This window comes from Centroberyx affinis, unplaced genomic scaffold (assembly GCF_046629955.1).
Source record: "Centroberyx affinis isolate AG114_WGS23_722 - 3 ecotype Tasmania unplaced genomic scaffold, CSIRO-AGI_Caff_v1 ptg004678l_1, whole genome shotgun sequence".
NCBI classification, from domain to species: domain Eukaryota; kingdom Metazoa; phylum Chordata; class Actinopteri; order Beryciformes; family Berycidae; genus Centroberyx; species Centroberyx affinis.
The window spans coordinates 295,619-309,664 of record NW_027282261.1 but is presented as its reverse complement, the minus strand read 5'-3'; the positions used below and the strand labels follow the sequence as shown (position 1 = coordinate 309,664).

Here is a 14,046-nt window from a genome sequence, read left to right as displayed (position 1 = left end):
GGAGGCGAAAGTGACGGCTTTTAAATCAGTCGCTCTTCGTTTTTTTCCTTCCCTAACGCAATCATTGCGCTTCAGAGTAAAACACAGCACACATCTGTCTTGTCTGTATCTTTTCACTGCAACTCTGCATCGAGATTTATTGAATTATTAATTTAAAAAGTAACAGCGGCAGTAAAACTGTATTTCACACTATGATGGTTAACTTTGCAATTAATCCGCGGTTCACATGCGTGCCGAACCATGGCGGGGGGGGGGGGGGGGGGGGTCTGTACGGATCAACTACGGTCCGTTACACTACTACTTGCCATACTCATTCTTTCCATAGTGTAGGAGGTATTGTACTCTATATTTACTGCAGGTCTAATACACAAGGCAGAAATGAAAGAGTGGAGGGATCCTTAAGGACTTGTACACACTACACTAATACATTTTTAAAACTTGATGTTGCCATTATCTGTGGTGTGTATCCCATTACTGACATCCTGCTCGTGAAAGGCCAATGCCATCTGATAATGTTTTTTCCTCTGTCTGGTGATAGAAGGCTAATAGAAAGCTATTAATTTCCTTGCTTGACTTTGATCGACCATAAATGTGTCCGTCAGTTCATGAATGATGCTGCTTTCAAAGAGCTGGCAAGTTGTTGTTGTTACACTCCTCCCTGACCGGTTGTCCAGTTTCAGATTTCTTGCTCTAGTCGTATAAAACAGTGTGTAACTGTCTTGAAAAAGCCAGTTAGCCTAGCCAAAAATAGAACATCCCAATCTCAGTTTTATTTTATAGTTCTTGAATTGGTTGACAAAAATGATAGCTGAGACAATTTGATAGTCAAATGTACTTTTCTATTGTGCATTATGATGTGAAATGCCTGGCTCTATGTTCATTTTCACTCAAGTCGTTCTCATTTACATGCGAAGACATCACAGATTCAGACTGTAAAATTTTAATGCCGACCTGGGAAATTTTGCATCCCAGTACATTCAGCGGTAACATAACTATTATTGACACTCTCACTTGTAAAGAACTTGTCCCCCTTTTGTTTCGAGGTTTTTGAAACTCGAGACTTGAAACATGAGTGGATTTGACCAGAGATCAATGCATTTTCTATTCCTCTCTCTTGGGTTTTGTCTAACCAGAGCTGCTGCTGGTTTAATGTTTTCTGCATTGTGTCTGTTCCTACAACTTTCCCATGAGATGCTGCGGTTCTAGGCGGTTGTCACAAAACGTGTTCTCTTCCCTTTGCTTCTCTTTCAGTTCTACAAGCATGTTGTCCAGAGTGTGGAGAAGTTCATACAGAAGGTGAGTTGCTGTATTATAGTCAGTCTCTAAGCTTTTTTTTTTTTAAACTAAGCTTTTTAAATCCGCTTAGAATGTTTACTCTGGCCAACTTCCAAAATTGCCTTTGATCTACTTTGAAGCTTTAGTATAATGCTGTACATCATTGCATTCATTTTAACCCATTATCACTTCAGTAATGCATTACAATTCACAATAAATTCATGGACTGCTCCGGTGTTTTTGAAAAATATTGTCTTTACACCTTGGAAACTGGTATCACAACATCTGGCCCTCCGTCTCTGTATTGACAGTGCAAACCAGAATACAAGGTCCCAGGGCTGTACGTCATCGACTCTATCGTCAGGCAGTCGCGGCACCAGTTTGGCACGGAGAAGGACGTGTTCGCCCCGCGCTTCAGCAAGAACATCATCGGAACCTTCCAGCACCTCTACCGCTGCCCGTCAGATGATAAGGTCAGCCAGTTTTTACCGGTTGTTGTGTTCCTACTGTGTGGCTTTTGATGGCGTGTTGATATTATGCCTGTGCAGTAACCACGTAACGGAATGAAATTTGGTCTGCAGTTCATGAATTGATCTTATCGTAGTTGGTATTGCCGTGTTTCCAATAGATTTTTTTTTTATGTAGATGTGGGAGGTGGAGGTATTGTTGGTTTTTTGATTTCAGGTTCAGTTCCTCTAGGTATTGTAGTTAAATAACAATGCCTATTTGGATATTTATAGCATGATGCATGGACAATTGTTCTGTAATTGCAACTGTTTTGACTGAGCTATCTGGTCAGATGCTGAATTTTCATTGTATTTACATTTGTCAGCAGTAGCAGTGGGAGCAGTTCTCCAATTGTGGGAGGCCACCACAGCTAAGTTAATGTAAAGGAAACACTGCATGTCATGTGTTGACTGCATGTCACACTTTCTCTATATTTGTGTTTCCAGAGTAAGATAGTGCGAGTCCTCAACCTGTGGCAGAAGAATGCTGTCTTCAAGAGTGACATCATCCAGCCTCTGTTAGACATGGCAGCAGGGCTTCCCCCTCCCAGCGTCACCCCCGTCATGCCCAGCAGCGCTGCCCCGGTCAACAACACTACACCTGGTCAGTCAGAGCACACACAAAACTTAGTCAGCGGGGTACACACATGCATGCACGCACTGACATCATGTGGTTCAGATTCTTCTTTGATACTAAGCCCTTGTACCAATACAACATACTGTGATTTTCTGTATTTCATAGATATTTCAGCATTCATTACATTACTGTCTCTGTGTATCCAGGTACCCCAGCCACTCCAGCCACCCCAGCCAACATAGTCCAGAGTCTGCCTGACTGGGCCTCTCAGATCTCCAACACAGACACTGTAGCCGCTGTGGCCCAAATCCTACAGAGTCCTCAGGGACAACAGGTTAGCAGATATGCCTGTTACTAAACTATTTAAACTGAAAATGTTTGATTTTTTTTTTTCTATGGATAAATGGTAATCCAGTGTCTTTTGACCTTTATCTCGTCCAGTAAGATAAAACTTTTTAAACTTGGCCCTGTCCAGTTGCGGAACAACAGCACTCTGCTGCTTGTGGCTTATCGCTGTTGTTGCTGATGTTAAAAATGTTTCCAAATTGCCTGTCTGTGTGTTATCACCTGTTGTAGCTGCAGCAGCTGGTGCAGAGCCTGCAGATGCAGCAGCAGAAACCCCAGCCCTCCCTGCTGCAGGCCCTGGACGCAGGCCTGGTGGTGCAGCTACAGGCGCTGACAGCCCAGCTCACTGCTGCGGCCACTGCCAACAGCCTCAACCCCCTGGAGCAGAGGGTCTCCTCCTTCAACAAGGTAATGCTGTGGTCAGCTGCTTTTTTTCCTGGCTTCATATGCCACTTACATTTCCTAAGGTATTAAGTGCGATTGTATTTCTATGGCACTATGGATCAGCCTTCCTGCATTGGTTTGTTTGTCCGTCCGTCAAACACAATAGCCCAGACATTGCTGATCGTATTTCGACAAAACTTGGGGAAATTATGCATCTCACCACAGTGTGCTGGCATTTTCCAAATTACAATATAAAATAAGGTGAAATGTTTGTTACTGATTGGCCTAAAGGTGGGTTGCATCATTTGTGGGGTACAACATATTTACTGTTGACTTGTTTTGGGATTGTATGCATTTGAATTATATGACATCTTTTACTGTGTTTTTGTAATATTTTTCTTAATTTGCTGCTTCATTTCATGCTTTCTTATTAGCTTATTTTATGTATTTGTTGCAGAAACTTTTGGGCCAGTTTGATTTTGGGAATGATTCTGAACGCGGTGAAGAGTCTAAAAAGGACAGCTCATCATCTCAACTGTGAGTATGACTGAGCCCTTCCTTTCTGATAATGTCTATCATCAAACACTACTTTTTCTTCCACATCTAAACTGACTTTTTGAGTGGGAACTTAAGAGAGCCCATGCTAGAGCCCCTTCACTCTGTCAACCCCCTCCCCGAGTGCTTGTACCTAACCGAGCTACTGACCCATACAGGCCCATGGTGTCCGAGTCCATCAACAGCTCCCTCTTCCACCAGCTGGCTGAGCAGCTGCAACAGCAGAACCTGGAGCAGTTCCAGAAACAGCTGCTTGAGCACCAGCAGCACCAGCAGAAGGTAGGGCGCATACACACACACACACACACACCGGAAGGTTCCCTACTAGTCACATCCCCTGATCCCCAGTCCCCTTGGTTGATGAAGGGGAAATAGTTGTGTTCACATTAGGGTTGTGACTTAATATGGCTATGCGTGACTGCTTGGGTCCCTTTTTTAAGAAAGGACATGTAATAGGTAAACTGCTCTTCTGCTTCCAGTCTATGAGCATGGAGGGGCAGGACTCCATCTTTGGGCCAGAGAACTCGGTCACCACCGCCCAGAGCAGCAGCCAGCCACAGCTTCCTGAGCCAGAGAACAAGTTGGATGACTCCATTGACAACCAACAGCAGGTACGGATGGCCGTTGAGCTCCACCAAATCTTGTAAGAGATGTTCCCATACACCTGCGTTGTATTCATTTACAAATCTTTATGAAGAGGATGAATATTTGTCTCAATATGATGACTGTGAAGAGTGATTGTCATTAAGCCGTAGTTGCATTCGGTGCAGTGTGGTTTGCCTTGCTGGTATTTACTACCACACCTTGTATTCCCATGTTGGAAGGTGTTCTAATGACCCCGGTTTTTCAGGACATGGATCTGGACGAGGGCCCAGACGGCATGGAGGAGGAGATCTTTGAGGCAGAGGAGAAGAAGGCTGTCAGCACACGCTCCAGAACTCGTTCCAGGTCACGCTCCAGGTCAGTCTTGACTTTTTTCTGGGATCTCATTTACATCTGGCAGCGATAGGGCTCTCATATCTGGATTGTGTCCAGTCTAGGCCAAGTGTGTTGTGCTGTGAACTCCCACAGATGTACTTAGCTCTACTTTCAATCAAAGGAGTTAATTAGAGCAGTGATTATTTGGCTATTCAAGCTTGTCACATTATCTCGCTGCAGTCCTTTTATTTCACTGAACGCAATTAGGCTGGTAGCTGAGAGTAATGAGTTCTCAAAGTAGACAAAGATTAAATCTAATTATGGACTGTAAAAACAGGCGTTGGTGCTTGGTTTTAGCAGGCCTGTGGTGTTCAAGTGTTTACACTCAACATCTTGACAAAAACCTAGTCTGGAAAGGATTTTCCAAAAGTTGTGTTGTCTTCTTCAGGTCTCCAAAGAGAAGAAGGTCCAGGTCCCGCTCCGGCTCTCGGAAACGGAAGCACCGCAAGCGGTCCCGCTCGCGCTCCAGAGACCGCAAGAGGAAGTCGTCACGGTCGTACTCCAGCGAGAGACGTGCTCGAGAGCGAGAGAAAGAGCGACAGAAGAAAGGACTGCCTCCTATACGATCCAAGACTCTTAGTGGTAAGTGGTCATTGTTCTGGTTCTTTGTCCGTTAGATGTTACCTAGCTGGATGATGATTAGCCGTAGATGTGAATTCCCAATCAGGGAAATAATCAGTCTCTTTCATATCTCATTTTTTTGCCTCATTGTACCATTCTGATGGGTAATTAATTCTCTTTTCTATTTCTATATCCTTACCCAGTGTGCAGCACAACTCTGTGGGTAGGCCAGGTGGACAAGAAGGCCACTCAGCAAGACCTCACTAACCTATTTGAAGAATTTGGCCAGATAGAGTCCATCAACGTAAGTAGACTTCTCCACCTGCCAACCCTTAGTCTTTAAGCAGTAGACTCCCCACATAGGTCCTTATGCTGTTACGCAGGCTCTGTAACCTCTGAGGCTCACAAGACAGATGATTTAATATTTCTCAGAGTTTCTCATTACCACATTGTGACCTTAAGCTGTTATTGAGTGTCTGGCCTGTCTCTGCTACATTTTTTCTCCCATCTTTTTCATTCCTTTTTTCTTTCCTCTGTCCCTCATGTCCTCTCTGCCTCCCCTTCCTCATTTTCACATTTCTGTCCTATTCCTCTCCATCAATCACTCCTCTTTCTCTCTGTGCCATTCTCCATTTTATGGTCACGTCTCGTCGTTTAAACTTCCCGTATCCTATGCAATTTGTGTTCACCACTCCAGATGATCCCTCCCAGGGGTTGTGCCTACATCTGTATGGTCCACAGACAGGATGCCTACCGCGCCCGCCAGAAGCTCAGCACGGGCTCCTTTAAGATTGGCTCCAAGATCATCAAGGTACACTCCATCTCTATGATTTGATTTCCTGGATTCTCATTCCCCCTGCGGTCCAACTAATGTGATTGTCCATTGACCTCCATAAGGTGAAATGCTGTTTGGCTTTTTCACTTACCCTACCTCAGAGACATTTTAGCTATCCAGGCACATACATCCTTATATGCTCCTACAAATGTCTTTGAAATGTATTTTGCTCCCTTGACATTCCTGTGTGTGTGTGTGTGTGTGTGTGTGTTTATCTGATCCAGATTGCATGGGCCCTGAACAAGGGGGTGAAGCAGGAGTACAAGCAGTTCTGGGACGTGGACCTTGGCGTCACCTACATACCTTGGGAGAAGGTGAAGTTGGACGACCTGGACGGCTTTGCCGAAGGGGGAATCATTGACCAGGAGACCGTCAACGATGGTGAAAATAACATACTCACTGATCATCTTATTCTGTCTTTGGCACAAGCACCAGGTTTACTGAGTCAACAGTAATGCTTGCTCATGAATAAGTAGGACACGCAGGCACGCTTGCACACAATGAAAACATGCCAATATCCACACACAGACACTTCCTGGCATTTGATTATCTAAGTGGATTTGTTTCCCACCCCATTCTCTCATCTTGTTTGTTTTGTTATGGTAATAACTCAAATCCTTTAAGAAATCCCATTGAGAACACCCCCCCTCCCTGATTGAAAGATGAAGACGAAGATTGAGATGCAAAAACATAGCTAAGCTCTCAAACCCAAACAAAGAAGTGGATAAATGTTTTTAGCTGTGTGTTTTCATCCTCTTGTCTCTGTCTCTGCAGAGTGGGAGGCGGCCAAGAATGCTGAGCCAGCCAAGGAAGCTACGAGCCAGCCAGCAACTGCTGAGGCTATGGCGGCATCCAACACCCAGACTGAGGCCTACAACCAGCAGGTCACCATGATGCCCGTACAGGTATTGAGAAGGGTCTAATAGTGAATGAATGTGATTTATGCAGTGTACAATGTATTTAGAAATCATAGATATTCCTCCATTCTTTCATAGTTGCGGAACATCTGTTTTTAAGGAATTTGCACAGTCGATGCTTTTATTCAGTAGTACCTCTTTTGAAAAGCTCAATACAGGCAAAGCCCACTACTTTTCCCTCTCATTTTCTGTGAGATCGTATCACAGTAGTATGAAACCTACCTTCCTATCTCGTCCTGTGATTAGCACTTGCTGCCATTCTGCAGTGTGTTTCGCCCTGTTAGTGTTTACACTCAGATTTCCCCTTCCTGGAGCCCTTTGTTTTAGACCTGTTAATGGGCTGGCTGAGTGAAGGCAGGATACACGGCCATCGTTTGTTTGTTCACCGGTGGGCCTTAAGTGGAGCTGGCTCCATCGGAGGGCAGACTGTTTAGACAAGCTTAATCTCTAGCTTTATCTCTAGCTTAATCTCTGAAACGGTGTAGTAACCTTTGTCAGAGGAGCAGGGAAACGACTTGCTTAATGACCTAAGCATTCATGGTCGAGGCTTAACCTCCTGCACCTCAGACAGATCTATTGCCCTGTATCACACTCATCATAGGTGAGAGGCTACTTCTTCACAGCAGGGCCAAGTGAGTCTTTTCAGGTTTAGGGCTAACTCAAAATGAAACCTCTATTCATCCTAGCTGACAAATCCTCTCTGTTGAAAGTGGAAACATGCAGAGAAATGTTTTAGGGTATATTGAGTTATAAATAATAAATAAACCACGGCTAGGTCTATTTGGCCCTGCAGCGGTCGCAGAGCCGATATGAAATGAAATGTTTGGTTGTGTCTTTTCACCGTCCTCACACTCTTGTTATCCCTCCCATCTAGCTGCCAGTGGCTCAGGCTGTCCCTGCTGCAGTGGGTCTCGTGCCTCCCTCCTTCCCTGTCTCCATGGGCATCCCCCCACCAGGCTACGGGCCACCACCACCCTTCATCAGGACAGGCTTCAACGCCTCACAGCCTCCCCCAGGTAAATGCTGCAATGTCAGTCAGGTGAAGATCACACCTATAGAAATTCACAAGCTAATGCAAATATATTTCCTGTTGTGCAGGTTTTATGCAGGCAGCACAGGCAGCAGGCATGGCCTCAGCACCTACATGTAAGTATTCATGCACATTAAGCATGAACTTCATTAATTATTATGGAAGCAAGTTGGCATTTATTGGCATGGATTTAATATTTTGTTTGTCCTGTTCCCACCCATAGCTCTGGTGCAGCCTTCGATGGCATCCAGCCAGGAAAAGGAATCGCCATACAGCGCCATGATCCCTCCCACCAGCACTATCCCTGGCAGCTTCATGCCCTCAGCCATACCCGGAGCAGGTGTCTTCAACCCAGTGGGAGTCCAGACTCAGCAAGTCAGTGACAAAACGCCACAGTCTGCTGAGGGCATGGATGCCGCTGCAGAGCTCACACTGCAAGGTAAGGCACTGCTGATGACACTTTGATCACATTTTGTTGAGTATTATTTTTAGGGTTTTTGTGGTGAGGTTAGGGTTATTTGTTTGACTGACCATGGGGAACTTGTTTTTTGTAATTCATGATGTGTTTTCTCCCCCAGGCATGCAGAATGCAGTCCGTAGTGGAATGGGTCTCCTCGGCATGCACCCCACAACTTCCCTCGCCCACCCCCTGCACCAGTCTGGTCTCGCTGGACAGAGGATGCCTGGCCTGCTGCCTCTGGACCTGCGGCCCAACCTCCTCCAACCAGGGGCTGCAGCCCGCTTCCCTCTCCTCATGCAACAGGGCCTAGCCCAGCAGGCTGCTGGCCTCCTCGACACTTCACTCCAGGCCCAAGTCCGCGTCAGGGCCCCCTTCTCCCAGTTGGACCCCTTCAACAGGGCCCCCAACCCTCCCAGTGACAGCTTATCCAAGACTGAGGATGAGCCCTCCTCTGGAGCTGACGAGGGCAAGGATCAGGACTACCGCTTCCCCCCACCGGAAAAGCAGAGCACAGGCCTGCTGAGGACCCCTCCACCAGAGCAAAGGGAGCCCCTTGGAGGTGGTGGCGGAGCGGGAGGTGGTGGAGGAGGCAGGCCTGCCTTGCTCCAGACCCCAGGGACTCAGCCAGCTAGAACCAGCCTAGTTGGACGCCTACAGGCATTGGCAGGCTTTACTCCTGATAACCGCTGGAGCCAGACCAGAGGGGACTTTGATGAACGAGACAACATGCGTGGAGGTCCACAGGCTCCTGGAGGTCCGAAAGGCTTCCAGGAGGAGCGGCCCACCCCTGGGCAGAACTTCCCCAACCGCTTTGAGAACCGTCCTGGGACAGCAGCAGGAGGAGCGGCCGGGGCCTCTGGTGTTGCTGCAGTTGTTGGGGGGCCACAGGCCTGGAACCGTAGTGGTACCACCGCAGCGCCTTTCGACAATGACCTTCATCAAGACCTAGATGACCGCAGACGTCCATGGGATAGGCAAAGGGATAGAGATGAAAGAGATTTTGACTTCAGGAGGGAGATGAATGGTAACCGCCACAGCCGTGAGAGAGAACGAGAGAGAGAAAGGGAGAGGGAGCGCGAGAGGGAGAGAGACAGGGAGCGAGGCCGCGACCGCACCAGAGAGCGTGAACGAGAGAGAGAGCGGGACAAAGAGAGAGACCGTGAGAGGGAACGTGAACGTGGGGGCTGGACACCTCTCCTCCCTCTACCCACACCCCTTCTTCCAACTCCAACCCTCAATCCCAACCTGACCCTGAACCAAGGCAAACTGCTAGCCCCGCTCAAATTAAACCCCCAGATTCAGCCCAGATTCCAATCCCCGCTTCTGCCTCAAACTCAGGCCAAACCATCTCCCACCTTGGGCCTGAATCAGTCGCTGCTTCAGGTTCCAATGAAGTCTCCACCTCCAGCACAGAGCCAAGGAGCTGCGTCCGAGCCCCAGTCAGAAACCCCAGCCCAATCTCAGACTTTGTCCCAGGCTCAGTCACCACCCACGGCCCAATCGCCACCCGAGACCAAGGCTCAGAGCCTGTCAGCCGAGGCACCATCCCAGGCCCAGTTATCATCTCCACCTGAGTCCCCTCCACCCACACAGTCCCTATCCCAGGCCACAGTCCAGTCACCCTCCGAGCCCGTGACCTCTCCACAAGCTGAGACCCCAAGCCAAGCCTCACCGCTGGTCATGGTCTCACCCCAGGACTCACCCGTGGCCTTCCCACAAGCTGCCAGCCCCCCCGAAGAGACTACTGACTCTCTGGAGGAGCAGGAGACGCCACAGAAAGATGAGGAGGAATCACAAGATATACCCTCCCCACCCCAGCCCCAGTGGGTCAATGGACCTGGAATGGACAATAGCGCTGTGGCTGAGCCCACACCCGAACCCTCTCCAGAGCCCACTCCAGAGCCCTCTCCCGATCCCATGTTCGAGCAGGCTCCCTCCCCCTCCCTCTCAGCCACCCCTACCCCCACAATGTCACCAGCCCAGACATCAAACCCTGAAGAACCCCAAAGTGAACCGGAGCAGCAGCAGCTTGCCTCTCCTAAGGACGAAAACAATGAACAGAGTGAGCCCATGGAGGAAGCTGAGAGTCAGCCAGTGGTAGACACTGACACAGACACTGAGGGGACATAATCATCACTCAGTAGGTAAAAGATCATTTTGTAAAGTTGTCTCTTCTTCTCTGTACTCATGTCAGCAAACCACCACCACACGGGACATGGCGAGTACTGACTCGCACCAATTTTTGTCTGATAACCAATAACAAATGATTTTATCTCTCACAAATACCAGTGTACTTCAATAGATGGCTCACTAGCTGATTTATTGGTAGATAATTTTGTTTGTATTTTATTTCCTTTTTCCTTTTTTAAGTTGTAATGCCACCCCACCCGTTTTAATTAATCTAAGCTTGGTAAATTTTAATGAATTGCCTGCCAAAATGTTTCAATTGTATATGGGGGAAAAAGAGCTTTGACCTTCCTATGGAAGAGAGTAAGGAATCCTGGCTGTTCCAACAATGGATTGAATCCAGTTATACACAATACTTGAAAACAGCAGTCGCTGGCCCGTTTCTGTTTCCTCTTCTTTTAAAATGCTGCTGCAAAGTTTTAAATGAATGCTTTTGTGGTGTCCTATAATGCTTCCTGATTCTAAGCAGAACCAATAGCCTACATGCAGTGAGACCCGTTCAGCTGCTTACAAATGAAAAAAGGAACATTTTAAAAGATGAAAACATGACAATGTTGTATCCCCAAAATAAATGTCTGTGATTTGTTTCTCATAATACAGTGAACACAAACAGCAAAATTACATGCCAGGGCGAAGAAAAAGAAAGAAAATGAACAGAGGGATGTTCTGGATGTCGGGTGCATATTGTTTTAGTTTGAAATAAACATGCTTTGTTTGTTTAAACACATGCTTTAGGACTGTGTTTTCTGACCCAGGACCAGTGGAAACTAAGACTGCTTTACACAGACTCGTACACATTTTGTGCTGTCACAACAGTCGATTTGATGTTCTCGCAACTCAAGTTGCTGCTTTACCATCCATCCACCGAGCACTTTGTTGGATGCAACCGTGGGACTTGTAGTTCTTAGTTTCTGATGACTTCAGCCTGTATGTTTCCCTAAGCTTTTGCTGGGTGACTGTTGAGGATGGGATTGTGCCTTTTTTTGAATGGATTTGTTGTTCATGATGCCACCCAACACTACTGTGCGATTTACACCAGACTGTGCGACTGAATTTCAGACAGCTCTATGACCAGACTGCTGCCTGCACAGAGAATTGACTGGCCTACCTTTTGAATGGTAGCTGGGCAGTTTGTACAGCACTCAACCTATAGGAGAACAAGTCTTCATACTCCTTAGTTCTGTGCATGCAGGCCTGTAGCCATGTTTCAACCTTCTTGTCTCTCTTGTTCATTTCATACTTGTAGTGCATTTCTGTTGAGACATACTACTAGGAAACCATAGTCTGCTGTTCTCTCAGACCAAATGTCTACTACAGGAGTTGTGATGTTGAATAAAAGTTGAAGGTGCATCAGATTTTTTTCCCCCCTCTTATTGTCATGAATCCTGATCGAGGTTGATCAGGTGACTTCTTGCACACACAATAACACTGTAGCTTTAAACTCTGGAGCAGGTTGAAATTGAGAACTATTAATGATACCAGAACATTCAGTATGAGCACAAAGTACAGCATGCATGGTATCATAGTGCTGAACAAAGGCACTAGCAATTAAGACCAATTACTATTTTAGATTTCTCAGGCTTTATGGTACATTACGTATTCAGATAAGTGTTACCTGTCCTTATTCCAAAGATTCTTTGAAGGTCCCTGACAGAAAATATCACATAGGCTGTATGCGTTGACTTTTTAAGATAATTCATTGTTCAGTTCCAGTCAGGGAATCTGAGAGGTCAGCATTATTCGGAGAACATATTTCCATATCTTAGGAAAATACCTCCTGAGACCCGAGATGCACACGAAAGGTCAATTCCACACTGTCAGCACGGCGCATAATTCTGTATTTCACACCTAGCAATAAAGGTGTAGATTATTTCCTCACCAAACGCCTCCTTACTGAGGCAATCTGATATGTGCTGAATCGAAGCAAACAGCACATCTCTCACGGGACGACGGTTCCTCCATAACTGTAAAAAAAGAAAAACATGAAAACCAGCCATCTGGTGCTTAGAACAGAACAAAAAGGGAGTGAGAGGGAACAAGGGAATATAGGAAGGAGGGAGATAGAGGATGCTGGCTGGCTCTTGCTGCCAGGGACCCGGCTGGTATGGCTGGAGAAAGTGCCTACTCAGCACAGAGCGCCTCTCTATACCCCTGTGCCTTTATGGCCTGGCTAGTGTCAGGAAACACGAGCTGGAGGATTCGTTTGATTAATTGCCTACATCATAGTGTCTGCTGAAGCCATTTCGGTGCTTTTTATTATTCTAGAGAAACAACACGGGGAGAGGAGCGGCACATTGTGATGCATAATGCTTGTACCTCCAATTATACCTGAGCTTAACCTCTTAATCCAAATATTGAAAAATGTATTGTAGAATTTGGACCTGGATTTAGTATCTAGAGAGCGGAGGAGGGATAAAGCCTAGCTGAAAATCTCCAGTTGAGGTGTGTGTGTGTGTTTCCAGTATGATTCGGCCTGTAAATCCTGGCTCCCAACAGCCCGGGCAGTCAGCCAGGTCTGGCCTCCTGCTGACCTCCCCACAGGAAGATTTGACAGGCTGAGACTTTGACTCAACCACTATCTGCCCTGGAACACACACACACACAGAGCAGTTGGCTAGCACTCCCTTGAACAGCAATAAAAATAAATCCTGGCTCTAAGGAAGTCCAGCATCTTGCAGTTATGTGACTGTACAGCAGAAAAGGGCCATGCCTGCTCATGTCGGTTGATTTCATTATGTTTGGAGCAGAAGATGAAATGGTAGCTAGATTTGAATCTGGCAGTCAAACGGGGCTAAAGGGTGGGTGAGGTTATGATGTTCAGACAATAAACTGTAGCACTGTGCACCGGTGTTTGTGCCAGCCCTACATTAAAGTCTGTATAGCCTGCAGTTATAGACCCGACTCGGCTTGAGTCTGGTGGTCCCGTGCCAAGCAGCGGTGTCTAGACTCGCACCGCGTTGGCATGTCATAGTCCATATAAACCCAGAGCCAGACCCAGGGGGACGCAGCTTGGCAGAGGCTGACCTTTAGCTGAGGATTACCCCAGCATGGGCAATTAGTGTGAGAATGCCCTACCAAAGGGGATGGAATAATAATTCACTGCCAGTTCTTGCCCAGGTGGTAGTGGTTATGTGCGGTTTAGGCCGTAAGTCGGAGACAGAGAAGTTCCCTGTTGTGAGGAAGTCAATTAGTTACTTGAGTATTAGAGGGGAAAGAGTTGCCCTGTAAATGGGTTTTACTATGGCATGAGGAGGAATCAACCACTCTCCTCTTATGATATGGTCTTCATGCATCTAATAGAAGGCCCTATCCACTTGTGATCCATTAGGAGCATTTTCAGACTGTTAACCAGTGTCAGAGTGAATAGTCAGGGTTGCCTATCCTCCCTTCCAATCTAAAAGAATTTCACTAGTTTTGGTTGCAATGAATAGAGTAC

The 14,046-nt window shown here is 46.7% G+C and overlaps 1 protein-coding gene across 2 annotated transcripts in view; it reads left to right on the top strand.

Moving 5' to 3' along the window:
* LOC139665824 (SR-related and CTD-associated factor 8-like) overlaps window positions 1–11,965 on the top strand; it is a 34,436-nt gene extending 22,471 nt beyond the window's left edge. The window contains exons 3-21 of one of the 2 annotated variants that reach the window (XM_071544826.1): window positions 1,252–1,296; window positions 1,587–1,748; window positions 2,229–2,385; window positions 2,565–2,692; window positions 2,935–3,111; window positions 3,545–3,624; window positions 3,801–3,921; window positions 4,122–4,253; window positions 4,493–4,602; window positions 5,009–5,202; window positions 5,385–5,485; window positions 5,879–5,992; window positions 6,241–6,397; window positions 6,791–6,921; window positions 7,808–7,949; window positions 8,032–8,079; window positions 8,187–8,402; window positions 8,542–10,567; window positions 11,211–11,965. In XM_071544826.1, the coding sequence (XP_071400927.1) occupies window positions 1,252–1,296; window positions 1,587–1,748; window positions 2,229–2,385; window positions 2,565–2,692; window positions 2,935–3,111; window positions 3,545–3,624; window positions 3,801–3,921; window positions 4,122–4,253; window positions 4,493–4,602; window positions 5,009–5,202; window positions 5,385–5,485; window positions 5,879–5,992; window positions 6,241–6,397; window positions 6,791–6,921; window positions 7,808–7,949; window positions 8,032–8,079; window positions 8,187–8,402; window positions 8,542–10,553 (4,227 nt within the window). In that variant the 3' untranslated portion in view covers window positions 10,554–10,567; window positions 11,211–11,965. Of the gene's footprint in view, window positions 1–1,251; window positions 1,297–1,586; window positions 1,749–2,228; window positions 2,386–2,564; window positions 2,693–2,934; window positions 3,112–3,544; window positions 3,625–3,800; window positions 3,922–4,121; window positions 4,254–4,492; window positions 4,603–5,008; window positions 5,203–5,384; window positions 5,486–5,878; window positions 5,993–6,240; window positions 6,398–6,790; window positions 6,922–7,807; window positions 7,950–8,031; window positions 8,080–8,186; window positions 8,403–8,541 lie in introns of both variants that reach the window. The other variant, XM_071544824.1, reaches the window with a different exon arrangement.
* Window positions 11,966–14,046: the final 2,081 nt, after the last annotated feature.